The 21,016-nt window shown below is 32.8% G+C and overlaps 2 protein-coding genes and 1 long non-coding RNA gene across 4 annotated transcripts; 1 reads left to right on the top strand and 2 right to left on the bottom strand.

The window, feature by feature from the left end:
* Positions 1 to 5,875: 5,875 nt before the first annotated feature.
* LOC107991513 (uncharacterized) lies at positions 5,876 to 11,562 on the bottom strand. 2 transcript variants are annotated; one of them, XR_007821382.1, is made up of 3 exons: positions 11,428 to 11,562; positions 6,421 to 11,319; positions 5,876 to 6,312 (listed from the first exon to the last, which is right to left on the bottom strand). It is a non-coding gene; the product is annotated as an uncharacterized LOC107991513 (long non-coding RNA). The 2 variants fall into 2 exon arrangements; XR_007821381.1 differs by lacking the exon at positions 11,428 to 11,562 and having other exon boundaries at positions 6,421 to 11,402.
* Positions 11,563 to 12,491: 929 nt separating this feature from the next.
* LOC103496829 (kirola-like) lies at positions 12,492 to 13,944 on the bottom strand. The gene is made up of 2 exons (XM_051085521.1): positions 13,744 to 13,944; positions 12,492 to 12,995 (listed from the first exon to the last, which is right to left on the bottom strand). The coding sequence occupies exons 1-2, from the start codon at positions 13,928 to 13,930 to the stop codon at positions 12,697 to 12,699; spliced, it is 486 nt and encodes a 161-aa protein (XP_050941478.1). The 5' UTR covers positions 13,931 to 13,944; the 3' UTR covers positions 12,492 to 12,696.
* Positions 13,945 to 19,066: 5,122 nt separating this feature from the next.
* LOC107990284 (pentatricopeptide repeat-containing protein At4g14820-like) lies at positions 19,067 to 20,277 on the top strand. The gene has a single exon (XM_051085520.1). The coding sequence runs from the start codon at positions 19,484 to 19,486 to the stop codon at positions 20,063 to 20,065; it is 582 nt and encodes a 193-aa protein (XP_050941477.1). The 5' UTR covers positions 19,067 to 19,483; the 3' UTR covers positions 20,066 to 20,277.
* The last annotated feature ends 739 nt before the right edge of the window (positions 20,278 to 21,016 follow it).

Genomic DNA, 21,016 nt, shown 5'->3' with positions numbered 1-21,016 from the left:
ACACAAATTTGTTTCTTACTGAACAATGAGATAAGATTGTTCCCAGGAAAGAAACAACCTCTAGAGGTGCTTTTCCTATTATCGAAGAACCTGCTCAATCGGCATCGCAATATTCAACAAAAATCGAAGTCCTGTCATAGGAATACAAAATTCTAAAATCACTTGTTCCATGAACATACTTGAGGATCCGTTTAACAGCTTCTAAATGTGACGTTCGAGGATCAGCCTGATAATGAGCGCATATCCCAACAGCATAAGCTATGTCAGGTCGGCTGGCAGTTAGATACAACAGACTACCGATTATACTTCTGTAAAGTTTGTGATATGCTCTTACACCATTAGTATCTTTGGTAATTTTAACGTGTGTCGCAGTTGGAGTCCTCTTGTGTCGAGACTGTTCTAATCCGAACTTTTTAATTATGTTCTTGGCATACTTTTCTTGAGATATGAATATACCTTCACTTTTCTGCTTAATTTGATGGCCCAGAAAACATGATAGTTCTCCCACCATGCTCATCTCAAATTCTTAATTCATGATATCAATGAAGTTATTAACAATATCTTGAGGAAAACCTCCAAATATGATATCATCAACATAGATTTGAGCCACAATGAGTTGATCATTTGTTCTGCGAATAAATAATGTTTTATCAGCCTCACCTCTGAAATACCCTTTACAACGATTGATTATGTAGTTTTTTAATTTGATCAAATATCGTGTAATTGATTTAAAAAAGAAATAACGTGTGATTGATTTTTATCAAAATTGATTAAATTGATTTTCTCATTAATAAAAGATATATCTTCATCCAAATTTTATTTTTCCTCCGTAAAACATTTTATTTTACCGTTTTTTAAATTTTAAAAAACAAACATTTAAATGTTGATTAATGAAAGCTTTATTTAATTTTTATTCACTTTTTTCTTTTAAGAAAAATTAGGCTCAAGATAATAAAATCGGACCAGATAAAAAAAAAGGTGGCTGCATTTCAAAATTCTAATTTATTTTTCTATACATGCAACTATCCCTCCACTTTATATCCAATTATGATTTAAAATATTTTTAAGTACAATTCCCACAAAATTAAACAAACTCAGTTATTTAAGTACAAAGTCCTACCAAATTAAATGAATAGGTTTTTTAAAAAATAGACTAAAGCACGAAATTATTTTCAATATATATAATAATTTTGAAAAAAAAAAATTCCACAAGTCCACAACATGAAATAACAAAAATATCCTATAATTAATTGGTCACACACTGCATGCCTGAAAAAACGATTTTGCACCCAGTCTAAACGATCTTGTACTTTAGTTTAAAATAGTCTTGTACCAACTCCAAACGATCTAATTGGTACACGATCTTGTACCCCTATACTTAGTCTAAATGATCTTGTACCCTTATACTCAGTTTAAATGATCTTGTACCCTTGTACCATAAACGATCTTGTATTCACTCTAAACGATCTTGTATTCTTATATCAAGTCTAGACGATCTTGAAGCCTTCTACCGAGTCTAAACAATTTGTACCTTTGTACCGAGTCTAAACGATCTTGTACCGAATCTAAATGATCTTAATACACGGTCTTGTACGTACCCTTGTACCCAGTCTAAACGATCGCATACCCTTATACCAAATCTAAACGAGCTTGTACCCTTGTACCCAGCCTAAATGATCCACTTGTACTCTTGTACCTAGTCTAAATAATTCTGTATCCAGTCTAAACAATATTGCGTTTACTCTTGTACCCAATCTAAAAGATATTGTACCCTTGTACCTAATCTAAACGGTCTTGTACCCTTGTACCCAATCTAAACGGTCTTTTACCCTTGTATCAAATCTAAACGATTTTGTACCTAGTCTAAATGATCTTGTATCAAATCTAAACGATCTATTAGTGATAGTGGTCTATCTATATCTATTAGAGATATACAACTGATTTCTTAGATATTGGTAGATGATCGTTTAGATCCTGTACAAATATCGTTTAGTTCTTGTACCAAGAAGAAAAAAATATGATGAAAGATGAAAAAGAAGGAAGAAATTTTAGAAGAGGAAATGAAGAAATCGTAAACAAGAAAAAGTAGGAATATGAAGAAGGAGAAGTAATAATATGAAAAGGAGAAGAATAAATCGAAAAACAGAAGGAAAAGAAGTGAACGAAAGAATAATGATCCCACAATATTCAAAACCAACAAAGTTAAAATTTGGAATTTATGAAAAACAAATGGTAACTTAAAGGGATTTAATTTTTTGTTATACAGACCGTAAATATTTTTTAATTCTGTTACATTTATGTAAATTATCCTTAAACAAACCCAATTATCACAAAAATATTTCTATACAACAAATATGATTATCCATAGATATTTATAATTTTAGTTATTTATAAATTTGAGTATCTAAAAAAATACAATTATCTAAATTTTCAAGAAAAGAAAAAAAAAACCCAAATAATCAATTGGATTATTCTTTTTTTTTTTTTTTTTTTTTTAAATTTCATTACATCTTTTCTATGAAATTCCGACCTTTTTCAAAATACATGTGTTCTAACTCGATCATTCTTAAATAGGTTTCAAGTATTTTATAAAAATAAATTATTTGAAAAAAATTCGATAATTGTTAAAAAAATATAGCTTTATATTATCCGTAGACTATTGCAAACTTTTATTGAACAATGGTTTAAAATCTATTCAAAACTTCTATTTTATTAAAGATATGTTTAGAAGGAAAATTCAAACTACAAATTTTTATATGATTATTAGTACATTGAATGTGTAAGTGAGTTAATATTTTATTTATTTATTTGACTGTCCTTTCTAGCTAATATATGATTTTACATCATATAGATGAGTGAATTAATTTGTTTTAGTTGGGTTTGTGAATGTTCACTCTCAAGAAGAGATGAATGTATTTGAAATTGACATTTTTATTTGTAGGAGGTTGCCTATAATTTGTGTTTGGTTTTCTAAGAATTGTAAATCAGTTTGGTTGTAAGGGGTATTTTTGACATTTGAAAAAACAATATAATATAGGAGAATATGTGATGAGTTAAATTATTAGGTATGAAACAAAGTATGAATTAAAAGCATATTTTGGTTATTGGAATTACGGAGTAATGGAGTTGCCCACTTTTAAATGATGTAGTTGCCTATACTATATATATTAATAATCAGTTTAGTTGTGTAAAGTTGATAATTAACCTTTTAAACGGCTTATCTTAAATGTTGAGGGGAGGGGGTGGATTTAATTTGTTGGCTTTTGGGTCCATCACAAAATTCAAACACAAAACCCTCACTTTTACATTTTCTTTTTAGAAAAACAACACTACTTGTCTTCTTTGTCTTCTCTATAGCAAAAGTCAAATTATTTTCCTTTCTTCCATTCTTCTCTCCATTACATCTCTTTTTGTTTTTTTAGCAAGCAATGTTTAACTTTTTAATTCATTTTTTTTTTCACTTGTTAAACTTACCAACCTTATTGATTTTTTTTTTTTAATATAATGCTAATATTTGAAGCCAAATCACCGAAATACTTACCAGATCATCCAAAGCACTGTTTGTTTGTTTTTTTGTTTTTTAATTATTATTATTATTTCTTTTTATCTAAGTGCATTTTTATAAAAATATTTCAATTCAGTTAATTGCATCATCATCAAGTTTATGAGAAGTAAACAGGTAAATGATTCATAAATTTGTCCACAGTTTAACTATCGCTTACATCTTATGAAGTATATTATCACTCAAGTCTATCAAGTTTATAAATAGTTTAAACGAGAGTGTTTGATTGACAAGTCCTAGATCAAGTACATCGACCACACGTTTATCATGATCAAGTCTATATCACTAGTATACCCAATATATCAAATGTATCGGGTGTATATCAAAATATTGAGGGTATTTGCGATATTTTACATCTTTTATATGTGGTTGTTGAACTTCATTTTTGCCATTTTTGCAAACAACAAACATGTAAATAATGATCCTACTTTATTTTGTCATTTTTTAAAATTCTCCTCTTTATTTTACATATATAGAAAAAGTTTTAAAATCAAAATTTCACGTGAAATGTTTGATATAGTTTGTATGTTAGGTTAATTAGCAATGTTCTATTATGAAATCTTGAACATGTAGTTAAAATACGACTAGATCATGTTCAAGAAATAACTTAGAGGTCAATTGTATATGGAATAAGGTGAATAACTTATCCTTGTGATACTTAGGATACGTCCCACTCTATAATAATTAAAAATGGTTTGATCCAAACCATTCATTTGGAGACATGTGAGTCAGAGTATTCTATACAAAAAGTTCTCTTATGTGATGAAATTATTATTTCTTAGGATGATCTTTGCGACTCAATCTTAATCAACAGGGTTTTATGAAAACTCCTATCCACGAGGTTAGTTTTTGATTGCTCGAGTGAGTGATGTAAGTTGTCAACTAAATAATTTTATCATGTTGGGGACTTCATTTAAATAGGGAGCTTGATACATAAATTCATAAGTTGAAATTCACTCATTCTGCCATAAGGGAAAGTTGATGACTTGTTCCGTTAAGTACTAATTTTGTATGGATTTTTTTAAAAAAAATGCTAATTTTGGATCTTGAACCAGCGGCCTTACTTTCTCATTAGCTCAAGAACAACTTTATTTATGTGGTTGAATCATCATGAGGAATTGATAGTACTCAAGGAAATGTAATTATAGGAGTAAAATTTATGGACATTTTACTTGTTTATACTAATTATATCCATGAATATCCACTCCGGTAGGATATGATTAATATATAATTTATTGTAAATTTTATTTGAATGAAACTCAAATAATATATGGTGACCTAATTTTTTTCAATATTAAAAAATAATTAATTATTTGAGAAACTTTCATAAAGGTTACAAAACATCAAACTATTTACGATTCGTGTAACAAAGTCCATAAAGTTAGTTATTTTTAAATATTTCAGGTTTGCCACATCTTTTTTCCCCATTTGTCTGTTCCATCGTTTTTTTTTTTCTTTCTTCCTGTTTTCATCTATTCCATCATCTTTCATTCTTTTCTTTTTTCTTTTGTTCAAGATCGTGTATCAAATATAAAAGATATATTATTTGGTTGTTCAAGATCGTGTACTGAATATAAAAGACGGGAAAAAACATCGTTTAGATTTAGGTAGTCAAATGTAAACAATCGTGTACAAAAAATCCTAAAAAAATCATTTACATTGGGGTAACTAAATCTAAATGATCGTGTACAAAAAAAAAAAATTAACGGTCGTGTACCAAAAGAATTTTACAAAAATCGTTTAGCCAATCTAAACGTTCGTGTACATCGTGCAAATAATTTAAAAAATAAATCGTTTAGATTTGGTTATCCAAATCTAAACGATCGTGTTCCAAATAATAACCAAATATGAACGATCGTATACCAAATATATTACGCACGTTGTTGACGAGACATTTTTGGTATTTTCCATTGTGGGCCAATAGGCTTTTTCCGTTTTTGGAATTGTTCTATACAGTGTAAATATTTTGCAGCTTTTTACACTTTTGAAAAGAGTCCTAATTATTTAGATGGATTGGAATAATCTGACGATAAATTGTCATAAATAGCAAAAAAGAAAAAAAAAAGATATTGGAACTATTTACGAAAGATAACAAAATATCTCAAATAAGTCCAAGAGAGTTTCATGATTTTGTCAATTTCTTTAATATTTTAAATAAAAAAATCTCTAAAGATTTAATCTCAATACAATTTGGAATAACCAAATTCTATACGTAGAGAGATGAGAGTTTATCATAGATGAGAGAGATACTCTCCTCCCCTTTTCCGACAGCAGCAAGATTACACAAGATTGCAAATACAGAGTTATTAAACATTAGTTCTCAACAATCAGTCATTCTTCATTCATTCTCTACAAGTGACAACAACCGTTTTTTCTTACAAATCATTGAAGTACTAGTTATTGAAACTACCTACTGCAAGTACCATTTCCTTTTTAAGGACATCTACATGCAACTTAAACAGCAGATCTTTCTAAAAAACAGTACACTACACATTCCTTTACTTTACTAACAAAGCAACAGAAATGTCGTTCATCAAGCAGCTTCCCAAAACCTGCCAAATCGATAGGAAATAATTTATTCTTTTCCTAGACAGTAAGAAAGTTCCTTAAGATGTGGATAATAGAGGTGGGCCATCACAAGAGTTTCTCAATGGACATCACGCCGAAAACGCTTGACTAGATCAGAAAAAGCTTTAAGTAGTTGATAGAGAACCCCACTAACAAAGACTTCTTCACTGAAAAGAGGTATGCTGACAATTGTATGCGGGTTAGAAAGACAAAAAACAAAAGCAAGTCAGGCAACACAGGAGAAGTCTTCAGAATTGATAACAAGGGAAGAAAATGTAGCATCTTAGTACCTGAAGGTGCAGATAAAAAAGGTTGGAAAACCTTTCTGTCATTCATCACATTCACACCCGATTGGATACTAAAGAGGCCACGCTCTTCTCTAAGCAAATCCATTGAAGCTCATCACATCTCATCATCGGATTTTGAAACACCAAAGAAGTCATATGCAGAGGTTCTATTAGACAACAATGAGGATGAAAAAAAAAGAAGCAAATGTTCATCTGATAAGAGCTCAAGCAAACAACATCCTGCTTTTGAAAACAAAAGGAAGGGTCATTCTCAAGGACCATTGAATCTGAAAGATGCTGTGATTATCACCAAAAGGTATTTCCATGATGACTGGAGCAAGATCATGTTCTCCTAAAGAGGCAAACAGAATACGAATTCTCCTATAAGCCTTTCCATTCGAATAAAGCCATCATTTTTCTTGATGTCGAGCTGGCCTCCCTCATCTGCAGCAACAATAGTGAAACAGGATGGTCCACTGTAGGTAAACACTGTCAAATTTGAAAGATGGGAACCAACTAAACATGCCTCACCCCTACTTATCCCTAGCTACGGAGGATGGCTTAGATTCAGAGGTATACCTTTACATCTATGGAATCTAGAGAGTTTTGTCAACATTGGAAATGCTTGTGGGGGATTCATCGACGTTGCAAAAGAAACGCTAAACATGGAGAATCTAGTAGAAGAAAAAGTTAAAGTAAAATATAACTACTCAGGTTTTGTACCAGCCTCCATACAAATCAAAGATGACTTTGGACAGGTACACATTATACAAATAGTCCCTCCACCAAAAAACAGATGGTTAATTGAAAGAAATGTGAGAATACATGGTACTTTCAGAAGTGAAGCTACAAGGGACTTAGATGAATTCAACTTCTTTTTAGAAACGTTCAGATTTGTCGGATTTCATGCCATACCATCGAAAAACTTAGGAGAAAAACTTCAAGGCAACTTCACTAATATCATTAATGCAATAGAAGCAAATCACACAAGAACCAAGGATTATAACTCATCTTGTTCTGATTTTAATTTCTTTGATTCAATTTTGAGCAGAAAAAGGAGAGAGAAAGGAAAATCAATTATGAACATTTATGATAAAAATCAAAGAAAATCCTTAAGAAGGAAAGTCTCATTCTCATCTCCGCAGTCTCTACATTCTTACAGCTCTGCCAAGGAAAGTAGAAAACGAAGCAAATTAAATAGTCCACAAGAAGATCAATAGATGATCTCCTCTGAAACAAGAGACACCACTTCAAAAAGGTCCTAAAAAAAATGCTATTGAGTCAAAGGTCAACAAGCAACCAGCTCACAGAAACCACAGATTCAATCTCTAATTGTGAAAGCTGATAGAAATGAAGGATTTAATCTAGAAATCAACCTGGGTTCACTATCTATCATGGATAAAAGCTATAATTCTGATGACCTCAATAGTCTTGAACAAATAGAGAAGATAAATGAACATTTCATTGAGCAAACTCAATTGATTGATTCTCAAAATGGTTCAAATACCAGCCTACAACCAAAGATCAGAAGAGCACACACTATAAAGGAGAACCTAGTGAACCGTTGAAAGGTCACAACACAGAACATGATGAAAACTTGTTCAAACAAAAGCTGGTTGAATGGCTCAAAGAGAATGAATTAAAGCTATCCTCAAAATATTCGATTAACATGGATAACTTTTCATATGTGGTTATTGACAATGTTCCAGTCACTCCTGGTGAGGAGCCTAAGGGAGATACCAATCTTACATGAAGTTATTATGTTGGAATGTAAGAGGGTTGGGTTCCCCCCTTAAGAGAGCCCATATAATTAAACTAATTTCCAACTGTACACCTGACTTCATCATTATAATTGAAACCAAAATTTCATCTCTGTATACTCACATTGCAAACTCTATCTGGTCACTCCCCTAAAAAAATATGATTGCTTTAGACACTACTGGTACATTAGGGGGGATCTTAATTTTATGGAATGATATCAACTTCAAACTGATAAACTCGGTCAAAGGAAAATTCAACATCTCTATTCAGGTTGAAAACAAGGATGGTTTTACTTGGTGGCTCTCAGCAGTTTACGGACCTTCAAATAACACTGATAGGGAAAGCTTTTGGATGGAACTCGAGATGCTACAGAATTCTTGGAACCTAAATTGGCTGATAGCAGAAGACTTTAACATGGTAAGATGGAAGGAAGAAACGAATGCAAAGCACTTAGACAGGAGAGCTATGGATAAATTCAACAATTTTATTCATAGGAATTCACTAATTGACCCACCTCTATCAAATAACTCCTTCACATGGTCAAATCTTAGAGTTAACCCTACTCTATCAAGATTAGATGGGTTTTCTATACGGGCTCATAGGAAAAAAAAACGATCAGCACAGCTCCAGAACTTTGCTTAGAGCGGTATCAGACCATTACCCCATAGTACTTGAAGCAAACCAAATCAGTTGGGACCCTTGTCCATTCAGACTTGATAATACTTCTATAAGGCAGTCAGATTTCAGAACAAATATAAAGCATTAGTGGCAGGGATCAATACAAAATGGAAAAACAGGTTATCACTTTACTCAAAGACTTAAGTGGTTGGCTAAGGAAATAAGAGCCTGGCAGAAAAGAACTCTAAGCAGCCAAATTGAAACCAGGAAGATCCTAATTTCCGAAATAGAATCAATTGACAAATTGGAATCGAAAATCAACATGAATGCGGTGCACCACTCCAAAAGACTGGCTCTCAAATGTGATGTTGGCAATCTAGAAGCATTTCAATCCTAGGTTTGGGCCCAAAGGGCTAGAAAGAACAGGCTTATGGAAGGTGATCAGAATACAACATACTTCCATAAGATCTACTCAATCTACCAAAGAAAGAGCCTTATCACTGAGATCGAACACTCAAAGGGATACAAATATACCACTTCACAAGCAATTGCGGAAGCCTTTATCAATCACTACCAACTCCTTTTCAAAGATGCAAGGAGGGAAACTCTATGGATTAACAATCTAAATTGGTGCCCTATTAACACCAGACATCACAAAAGATTATGTGCTAAGTTCAAAGAAGATGAAGTCAAGAAAACCATTGACTCCCTTGGCAATGGGAAGTCACCAGGCCCGAATGGCTTCACTATATCTTTCTATAAACAAAATTGGCAACTAATCAAAAACGATGTTATGGAAGTGTTCCATGACTTTTATAGAAATAACATCATCAACAAATGATGTAAACAACACATATCTAGTTCTGATTGGAAAGAAAAGCAAGTGTAAGATGACCACAGACTATAGGCCGATCAGACTCACCACATCTCTATACAAAATCATAGCAAAAACATTGGCTACCAGATTCAAGTCCACATTGGAAGAAACAATTGTAGAAAACCAAATGGCTTTTGTCAACAATAGACAGATCACAGATGCTATATGGATTGCTAATGAAGCCATAGATTTCTGGAGAATCACCATGGTTAGAGGTTTCATCATGAAGCTTGATATTGAGAAAGCTTTCGATACCATCAACTGACACTTTATTGAATTTATGCTGAAAATGAAAGGCTACCTTAACAGATAAAGGAAATGGATTAAGGCTTGCATTAGCAGTGTACATTACTCTATCTTAATAAATGGCAAACCTCATGGTAGATTCAAATCGACTAGAGAAATTCGTCAAGGAGATCCAATATCCCTCTTCTTATTTGTTCTGCCTCTAGACTACCTGAGCAGACTACTTAACACTTTAGAGGAAAGGGGTTCTATAAAGGGTGTGACCTTCGATGCTTTATGTAGTCTCATTCATCTATTATTTGCAGATGACATACTCATTTTTGTGGAGGACAATGACAGATTTATGGAAAATTTCAAGATGGCCATTAAGATCTTTGAAATGGTCTCAGGCCTCAAAATGAACACAACTAAATCCTCCATAAGCCCTATCAATGTTGACCAAGTGAGAACAACGGTAGTTTCAGATTTTTGGGGCTTCAATTCACATAATTTCCCCATTGACTTCTTGGGAACCCCTCTAGGTGGAAAAACGCAATAAAAGGCTTTCTGGTCAAATACAGTTGAAAAAATTCAAAAGAAACTCACTGGATGGAAATATACTCAAGTATCCAAAGGGGGTAGATTAACTCTCCTTAACTCCTCTCTTGCCAGTACACCTACTTATCTCCTATCTCTATTTGGAGCTCCTATTCAGATTGGTAAAGAGATTGAAAGAGTGTAGAGAAACTACCTTTGGAAAGGAAACAACTTCGATTCTAGAAATTATCTGGTTAACTTGAATCTTTGTACCTCATCAGAGAAAAAAGGGGGCTTGGGAAGTTCCAAAATTAGAAATATAAACCACGCCCTCCCAACAAAGTGGATCTAGAGATATCACCAAGAACCAAATAGACTTTGGACAAAGGTCATGATGCAAAATACAAAAAAAGATTTGATGGTGACACCCCAAGAAATAGAAAGTACAACTCAACAAAAGAACCTTGGAGGTCTATCATAAAAAGGATTGATTGGTTCGACTCAAAAGCTATTTGAAAAATTAACAGTAGAGAAAATCTCTCTTTCTGGCATAGCAACTGGTGTGATAACATCCCTCTATCTAACAAATATGCAAGGCTATATGCTCTAGCTCAGTACCAATATGCATCGGTCAAAGATATTTGGGATCAAAATACAAACAAATGAAATTTGCAGCCCAGAAGACAAATGAATCAAAGAGAAACTTATACATGGGATTCTATCTCAAATTCTTTTCCTAACATTAATTTAAATGCTGGAAAGAGTAAACTTATCTGGTCTTTATGCAGTAGTGGATCCTTCTTGACTGCTTCTGCTAAGAGAGTGTTATTTTCAAAGAAAGTGGCTTCCAATTCCCAAATCCTCGACAGACACCATTCAACCACCTCTTGAAGTCAAAAATATAAAAGAAATGTAAATTCTTCCTCTGGACTGTCTTCCATGAAAAATTCAACACGCTGGACGAAATTCAAAGGAAAAACCCAAATTCCTACCTCAATCCAAATGGGTGTGCCCTTTGTAAGACAGACGTCGAAAGCATCAACCACCTTTTCATCAACTGTTCAAAAGCAAGACGCATCTGGGAGAGGATTTTCGAAGTAACGGGATTCACAATGTAAGATTCTTCTATTGCCGACCTCTGCTTTCGAATTTTCTCCATCAAACAGATGAACACAGTCGAAATCATTAAATTCAACATCTATGCGGCTGCTTTATGGACAATTTGGCTAGATGCAAACAATTGTATCTTTAACAATTCTTTAAGCAGCTTACACAAGAGTTGGGAGAATATTCGTAATTTGGTGGGCATGTGGGCAAGTAGGCTATAGAATATCTTTTCAAGGATTACATCTATAGCTCCATTGCTTTAAAAATCAAAGCTTTTATATAATTTGTGTGGAGCTCTCCTCTAGCCCCTTGTAACTACTATGGTCATTAATAAAGTGAGGATTGATGCTTGCCTCAATACCTCGAAAGTTTCTTCTAAAAAAGAAATTTCTATACGTAGGGCCCTTGGGAGCTCCCATGGAAAACTCTCTTGAAACTAATATCTACAATTACTATAAGATTGTGTCCCGGTAGAAATTGACAAAAAGTTCAGAAAAATTCTTTTTCACATTTCCTCTATTCTTTCAGAAAACGGTTCCACAAGCCTCGAGTCATAAGAAGGAAGATCTTGTGGAATTAAAAAGAATTCAAGAAGCTAGAGACAACCAGTTTCAGAATATTTCCTTGTGGTCATACATATATCGGCTATGATATTTCGTTGTGGTCACATATCTGCAACGAGATAGTTCAATTCTAGTTAACTTTTCTTTTGAATTCGAATGGTTAATTGTTTCAAGAAATCAAAAAAGTGATTACATGCTTTAATTGGGATTCAAATTCTTTCAGTTTTTTTTTTCAGTCTTTAAAACTTATCTAACGTAACACATCTCATAATTTCATTCATACTTTTAAACTTATATGCATCTCAACCATCACGTGTTTAATCGGAAATACCATTGTTACATAAGGTTAAACTTCAACAATTCAATACCTTCACGGAAATAGAGAAAAAAAAAACACAGGTCTATTTTTTCATCTTCAAAATATTACAGATTACATCAGATACACACATTTCCCTAAATCCCATATGTATAATTATTCTTAGTGTACATAGATCACATTACACATAATTTCTCGTTTGAGAACAAACCAAGGAGATAAATTAAAACAAGAGGCATAGTTTAGGTCTCACACACACTAACATAGTTGGGTTTTTAGGGTTTAATTAGTTGTTTGGAAAGATAAGCATCAATTCCTTTGGAAATTTTGACAAAAATTTCCATGTGGCTGTCAGGTGAAGGCACATTCTCATTAGCCTTTTCAAACTCAACAGTCCATTTTGCGAAGCTTCCTTTTCCTATTTTGCTTGATCTTCTATTAACAACTTCCAGCTTTGTTCTAAGAACTTTGTAATACTTTTGCATGTCTCCTTCAACAGCTTCATAGATTATGCATTTTTTTGCATCATCCACACCTCTCACTAACCATTTTTCTGAAACAACTTGATCGGCTCCTGTTTGATCGTTAAATTACAAATTAAAAAACCCACAAACGGTCGACATATATATAAAAGAATCAGATATAGGCTTAAAATTGAAAGTCTTAAGGTCAATTAATTTAGATGTAAAATTTGAGGATTTAGGAAGGAGTTTTTGCACAGATAACCCTATCTTTCTTTTTTAAAGAGTGGAAGGGAGTAAAGTAATAGTTATTGCATTATATTTTGACCACAACAATTTGGAGACTGTTTTTGGCACCCTTTTCAAAAATTTCCCCCCTAAACTTTTCACTTTAGATGGTGGTTTAAAACTGGGATCATATGTCTATCTTCGATGCAGGTTGAAAACCGTCATCTGAAATGAATTTTTTGTAAAAGCAAAAAAGATTCTGTCATAAGTTGTCAACTGACATCCAAAGCGAAGGTTGTAGTAGTGTTTTTTTATATTCATGAGTGTTCAAACTACAACTTATGTGCATCTGCGTTAATATCATGGAACAACTAATCAAAAACTTACAAAATTGAATATTAAAAGGACTCAAAGGATATTAAATCTTAGGTAGTTAGTTATATAGATTAATATCCCATTCCTTCTTAACCCTTTAGCAAACTCATGTCAATAAATTACGTAGCCAAAATTAGTTATTTTTTAAGAGTTTTGACCCAGAAAAACCTAAATGAAATGGAGAATAATGTTGAATATAACTGTATTAATTAGGAGAGAAGAATATATTAAGAGAAGATTAAAAGTAATATCTCTTACCAAGATGGTATTTAAATAGTATAACAGATCCAACAGAGAAATATTGGCCTTCTACAAGGTGAATGCTTTGGTATAAATCTGGAAATAGATTGACCAAATCTCCCACATGGTTTTTGAAGAAGCCATAGAACTTCTCAATGTGAGATTTTAGCTCAACCATCGCAACAATGCTATAACTTTGGCTCATTTTTATTTGATGTGATAAAATTTCAAGCTGAGTGGGGGATTTTATACTGAATTTTTTAGATAATATATTTTAGATATGATTTCTAAGACAACTTGATCATCAACGATATTTGTATAAATGCAACTTTTTTTCATTTTTTTATCGCTCTTGTGGATGTTCATGATGCACACTTTTTCTCCCACTGATTGTATTTTAAATCCCAAATTATTTAACTATTTATTCATTTCCTTTATTTATTTTATCTACCTTTTTATTCTTTAAATAATAAGAAAGTTTTAACTGTGAAACCTGTCTTACTCTGGGACAAAACTTGATATATATATATTATGTTCATGATTTGGTTTTCAATTAGAAGATTTTGATTCATCATTTTTTGACCTAAAAAATATTGTTGATTCCCTTACCAAACCATTGTCCACACGGCTAATTTTTCCAAACTAAAGAGCTGTTGGATGTGTTAATGAACCAAATCTAATTTTTTTCTAAATCTTACCAACTTTTAAGAGAAGAGAGTTGTTTTTTCTTATAAAACTCAAGAATAAACAAGAGAAGAATATTGTTAAATTGAAACTCACTTTTTTTCTATAAACTTCAATTTGCTTCCATTGATTTGATTATTTTCTCTTGCATGTAACCTAAAATTAGAAATCACTACTAGAAAAATGGGTTTTAATGACACTACCAATGAAGACGTTGTGTCGTGAAAAATAAAAAAGGATGTGATGAGGTAAATTGTGTCGTTGAAAATAAATATATGGATTATTACTCGACACAATTTTATTAACATAATTTAAATTTTTGACACAATTTTCGCGTCTTTAATTAACGACAAATTTTTTGTGTCATTAAAAAAAGTTCCAAATGAAAAAAAATCCCCAAAACCCCAACATAATTAAAATTAAAATTAAATAAAAAAAGATTATTTTCTCTCAAAGCACATTCTCTCTCTACCGAAAACACAAACACAAAGCACATTCTCTCCCTCCATCGAAAATGCAAACACAAAACACATTCTTTCTCTCAATCGAAAACGAAATCCAACCCGCCACTGATTCCACTCCAACCACCGACTGCCGTCGATTCCCCTCCAGTCACTGTCGTCGTTGACGCCACAACAAGCCTTCACCGTCGAACCCACCAATACAGCCACTGTCGTCGAATAAAGGGTTTCAACGTCGTCTATGTATTTGCTTCATCGTTCGGTACTTCTCCTCTGGTACAAGATCTTTTGTCGTCCGGTGCTTCATTCCATTCGTGCTCCTTATTTTTGGTTCGTTTCTTTCACTCTCTTTTTTCTCGTTTGCATTTTTTCTTTTTTGCTAAAATTTGATTTATTTGATTGCTATTTTAAGTGTGTATGTTTTGTAATCTTTGTATTGAAAGTAAGTATGATTTGGGTGCACAAATTTTCCCAATAATTTTAGCTAATATTAAGGCTCATATTTCCAGTTTCTAATGCATATCAGTAGACCAGATGAATACTTTCTTTTGCATATTAGTTGGATTCCCTACTTGTGAAGGCTTTGGTTAACGGAGCTTCCATGTTTTATTTTTATGCTCAGTAAGCATTCTCTTCTTACTATGATTATCATCTTGGGTATCTTACATTAAAGTATAGAAAATTAAACCTTTTATGTATACTGTTTTATCTCTGAATGAATTGCTCTAGTCATTACATCTTGCAGTTTAATTGTTTATTAGAACAGTTGAGTTAGTGATTATGTATCTGGGAATGTGGTATCCATAATGTATCTAGCTTATTAATTTCTAACATGTCCCTTAAGCTAGACTTCCCTGACTCCAAGTTTCTCTTTCATTTTCAAGAATGTATGTCTTTAATGCTTTTGTGAATATGTTGGCAACTTGATCTTGTGTCTTGCAATACTTGATATATACTTCTCCATCTTTGATCAATTACATGATGAAATGATACTTGATCTTTATGTGTTTGGTTCTTCCAATATGAAAAACTGGATTCTTCCAAAGTGAAATAGATGATTGATTGCCACAGAACATGGTAGTCCCTCTTTTTCTTGAGGACAATTCAATTCATCTAGTACATTTTTTAGGGAAAGTGTTTGACAACTAGCTACAGACAAAGAAATGTATTCTTGGCTTCCATTGTTGATAATGTTATAATATCTTGCTTCTTTGATGCTCAGGAAACTGCTCCACAACCAATATTAAATACATACCCAAAAGTACTTTCAAAGTTGTCAATATTTACTCCATAGTCACTATAACTGTAGCCAACAAGAACATATTTTTTTTTTTTATATAGTGGCTTTTATGATCAACAGTTTCAAGAATAAATCTAAGAACTCTCTTTCTAGGTTCCTAATGACTTCACTCTGGTGATGTCATAAATCTATTCAATAAACTGACTGGGAACATAAGATCAAGTCTAGCAGTAGTTAAATACATTAGAGTTCCAATAAGGCTCCTATAACTGTGGCATCAAAAGCTTCACTAACATCATGTTTGCTTAATTTTAAACCTAGTTCCATAGGAGTACTAGCAAGATAAGCATTCTCCTTTTTGAACTTTTTCAACAAATCTTTTGCTTAGTTCTTTTGGAAAATTGCAATCTCATTATCACCTTGTTTAACTTAAATACCAAGAAAGTAATGAAATAAACACATATAAGTCATCTCAAATTCTTTTTTCATGCTCTCTTTGAATTCTTCAATCATCATGTTTTAATTTCTCGTAAAGACTAAATCATCAACATATAGATAAATTATCAAGAATTACCATTTTCATCTTCTTTGGTGTAGAGAGCATGTTCATATGGACATTTTCTAAAACCATCCTTCAAGAAAAATTGTTGATGCAGATGTACCAGGCTTTTGGTGCTTGTTTTAGCCCATACAATGCTTTCTTCAATCGACGCACCTTATTTTCTTCTTTAATCTTGACATAACCGTAGGATTGCTCAACATACATACATACATATATATATATATATACATATATATATATATATATATATATTTCGTCCTCTAAATACCCATTTAGAAATGTTGACTTTACATCAATTTCATTCCAATCATTTTTTGTTGCAAGAGCTAACAACAAACAAACAGTCTACAAGCAACTTACTAGTGCAAAAACTTCTTCATAATACACACAAAACTTTGTTTGTACCCTTGTATGACACAAATTTGGCCTTGTATTTCTCGCTTCTCCATTTTTCTTCAGCTTCGTTCTATAGATCCATTTGACTCCAAGAGCTTTATTATTTTCTGGTAATTTGACTAACTTCCATGTCTTGTTTCTTCTAATTGCATCAATCTCTTGATCTACTTCATCTTTTCATTTTTCATCTTGAAGTGTTTCTTCAAAGTATATAGGATAAATATTTGCAAACATAAAGCAAAATCAGCATGTTCATCATCTAGTATTCTTCTTAAAGTATTTAAGAACTCTTGAATATTTATTGTCTTTCTTGGAGTAGTTTCTTCGTCGTTTGTGGAGTGTGATGAAGAAGGTGAAGTCATTGGTTGGGTCTCTTCAAGTTCCAAGTCTCAAGCATCTACTTTATCATCCATGTCAACAAGTAATGAATTGTAGCCTTCATTTTGTGCATCTTGCTTGTGTGTATGTTTCGATTTTCAACAACTTTCTTGTTGTTCTTGTGGACTTAATGAGGTAAACTATATTTCAACCTTCATAATATGTCATTAATTCAAGATCGTTGCATGCAAAATGCTTCTTGTGAACCTCTTCATTATATTAAAGCTACGTCTTTGTCATGTACAGGTTTTTCTATTGCTTGCCCAAGTATAAGCTAAACAATAGGTTTATCTGGATAATCCAGAGTCGTAACATAAGGAATTGATATCAAGAATTAGTTCTAGTATTTACTCATCATTAAGAGGTATAAAAAATAATGAATAAATGAATGTGAATTTAACTATAACTACTATGTACTCTAGATATTTTGTAAAAGGGAATGGATGGATACGAAATGGAGATGCGAACTAACTTGTATGAAGAATGGGAGAAGGAATGACATGACTAGGCAATTAGATCATGAAAGCCTTGATGCGATATAGTTCTCATAACTAGGCTATGATTAAGGCAAGCTCCTCTCGGAATCTTTAAACACCACACTTGTCCTTCTTTTGGACTACAAATGACTCAACCTAGTTAGGCGAAATACATCTAGAAGGATTTACTTATAAAATGTATAGAGCTTTGCAATTAAGGACAACAACCTCTAGGTGTCTATTGCCCACACTTGTCCTCCTTTTAGGGTATAAATGATGGAAGTTATCTCATCAAGGTGGAGTTTGTCTCCAAACTCCTCCTTATGTGTGTTACCCATATTCTTGCTACTTGTCCTCCCTGGTAGTTGGCAATAAGCACTGGCCAAGTGATAAAAATAGCTCAACTAACGCGTTAAGAGTTATAAGCAAAGCAACTTATCAAGAACTTATCAGAAGACTAAACTACAAATAACACATTGGCAAATGAACAGTAAAGAGATGAATGGGTTGAAAAGATATAAACATGTAATATATATTAAAGAATATAGGCCTTCAGCCATTGTATAATATGAACAATATATATTACAAAGAATACGAAAATCGGAAGAAAAAAGAGTGCAAATGTTTACAAGTTAGGGGAATTGTGAAATGGACTTCCTTTCCTTCAAACTCTAAGCTCTCACTCATAGCCTGGTCGAAGAAGAAGAAGAAGATGACTTTTACAGAACGGTGGAAAGCCTACTCCTTTCCGCCTTCGGGCCTTGGGTCCATTCAGACCTCTTTAGCCAAACATAAGCATACACTACAAGAAAAATGACCTTCATTGACACTTCATTATAAGAAAAATTGAGAGGAGAGAGGAAATAATTGTCATGATATGTCCAAATACGTTTTTTTGGCGGGAAAAGATGTTTTCGAAAATTATTTTTCGTGACAGTTATTTGTTGTTATAAAAGAGTTTAGAGTTTATTAAAATAATTTATTAAAAAAAATATCCAAATTTATTAAAATAGAAAATCTCCAAAAAATTTCTCCCATTCACGTCCTCTTCAAACTACCAACTCAAAATCCTTAATTTCTCAAAATCTCCAAATTACTCACGCCCGCTGCCGTAAGGATTCGTAACCCCCTCTGCATCCAGCCACGGTTCGAGTTCCGCCTAGGTTTAAGTTCCGCCTAGGTTTGAATTTCGCCCCTATTTGACTTCTGCCGACGATCCGCCCTATCTTCTGGCAGCAGTTCGTCACTGGAGTTCAGTACCGGTGAGTTCTTTATCTTTGTTTTTTTTTTTTTTTTTTTTGTTTCTTCTCCCACTATGGGTGCATGCAATTTGGGCATCTCTTCCATTTTATCTTCTCCGCCAATTCTTCTTTCAATGTTTTTTCCATTCTTAGTGTGTTGTGGTTTTTTCAATTATTTCTCCTGAAGGGTTAAATACTAAAATAACTAGAGAGGATGAAGAGGCATTTGAAAAAGGGTCCTTTCCAATTCCATTGCATTGCCTCATCAGATATTGAAAAAAAGAGATCAATAGTGGAGAATTCTTTTATTCTACCTCCAAATGTTGCATTTCCAGTTAATCTCAATTATTGCGTCTCTTTGGCTTTATTGTTACCAAAAGCTTCTCAACCGTATGCCTATGGCACCAAATGTTGCTACTTGGGGTGCCTTACTTAAGGCTTGTAAGAAACACGGTGATAGTGAAATGGGAAGAAGGGTTGGGAGGAAGCTGATTGAGCTTCAGCCTGACCATGATGGTTTCCATGTGTTGTTATCTAACATATATGCTTCAAAAGGAAAATGGGATGATGTTATTGAGATTAGAGACATGATGAAAAAATTAAGGGTTTTGAAAATTCCTGGTTGTAGCATGATTGAAGCAAATGGAGTTATTCATCAATTTCTAGCTAGTGATAAAACACACCTTAACATGGATGCAATTGAGGATATGTTGGTTGAAATGGCTATGAAATTGAAGTTAGAAGGTTATACACCAGATACAAATGAGGTTTTGCTTGATGTTGATGAAAAAGAGAAGGAAAGTATTCGGTTTAGACATAGTGAGAAGCTAGCCATTTCCTCCATTTTTGTAAGTGAAAGAGTTACACTTAGCCAAATTCAAAAATCGAAAAAAAGTTTTTAATAACTATTTTTCTTTGGTTTCCAGAACTTAGTGTATTTGGCTATTTTTGCTTCTGCAATTCATAGAAAAAGATTCGAGTAGGACTGGGCAGTGATAAATGTCGGTGATCGAGTGGACAGTGCATTGAAAGACATGGCTATAGTGATGAAGCAGCTGAACCGCTCTGGTGAAGCGATTGAGGCTATCAAATCCTTTTCTTTAGATGATCTTTTCCTTTCGTAGATTAAATTTCTTTTGTGTTGGGATGGTTATCTTAGGGCTTGATAGTTTATCATAGAAATTATTTGTAGTAACTTACATTCGTTGATTTGTGTAAGTTGTAAAAGTTTATAATGGTAATGTCTGCATTGTTCTTTTAATAATTGTGTTTGAAAATACAGGCTGTTACAATGGTAGTTTTCTTCGCTAGTCATTGAAGTTATTCACAGTTTGCTCATTGATACTATGAAGTCGTTCTTTATTTTTTCACATTCAAATTTAGGTATCTTAATTGTATTTTTTTTTCAAGTTGATTTTATGATTTGGGCAAATATTTCAAAGTTACTTTTTGGGTATTTTCTTGCATTGTAGATTTAGTATCTTTCTACACATGCCTATTATAGATGACTTCAAACTATCACATGTCTCACAAACTTAGAGTAGCATATTCATCTTTTCATGTTGAACGACATTCCAAAAGCGTAATTATCACTTGAGCTAACTTTCTCAGGTAATTTATTCTACTGCTGCTTCAGATTTTCTTTATTTTTTTCTTTCCAAAGTTTCTTTTATTTTTATTTAATGAATATTTGTACCTATTAGCTTCTACATAAATTTTCTAGGTGAAATTTAAACTGAATATTTGTTCATTGTTTTAAACTTTTATTCGTCATGTGATGGTGGGAAATGATATTCTTTAAGTCATTCTTTAGAATATCACCATACACAGTCATGCATGGTATTCCTATGCCC

Source organism: Cucumis melo, chromosome 6, assembly GCF_025177605.1.
Source record: "Cucumis melo cultivar AY chromosome 6, USDA_Cmelo_AY_1.0, whole genome shotgun sequence".
Lineage (NCBI taxonomy): Eukaryota > Viridiplantae > Streptophyta > Magnoliopsida > Cucurbitales > Cucurbitaceae > Cucumis > Cucumis melo.
The sequence above is the reverse complement of the archived record's forward strand: the minus strand, read 5'-3'. Positions and strand labels throughout refer to the sequence as shown.

Bases quoted from the DNA above. Each gene is read 5' to 3' on its own strand.
- LOC107990284 (XM_051085520.1), top strand. From the start codon at position 19,484: ATGTTGCATTTCCAGTTAATCTCAATTATTGCGTCTCTTTGGCTTTAT.
- LOC103496829 (XM_051085521.1), bottom strand. From the start codon at position 13,930: ATGAGCCAAAGTTATAGCATTGTTGCGATGGTTGAGCTAAAATCTCAC. The intron at 12,996-13,743 runs GTAAGAGATATT...ACGATCAAACAG, and splicing joins ACTATTTAAATACCATCTTG to GAGCCGATCAAGTTGTTTCA.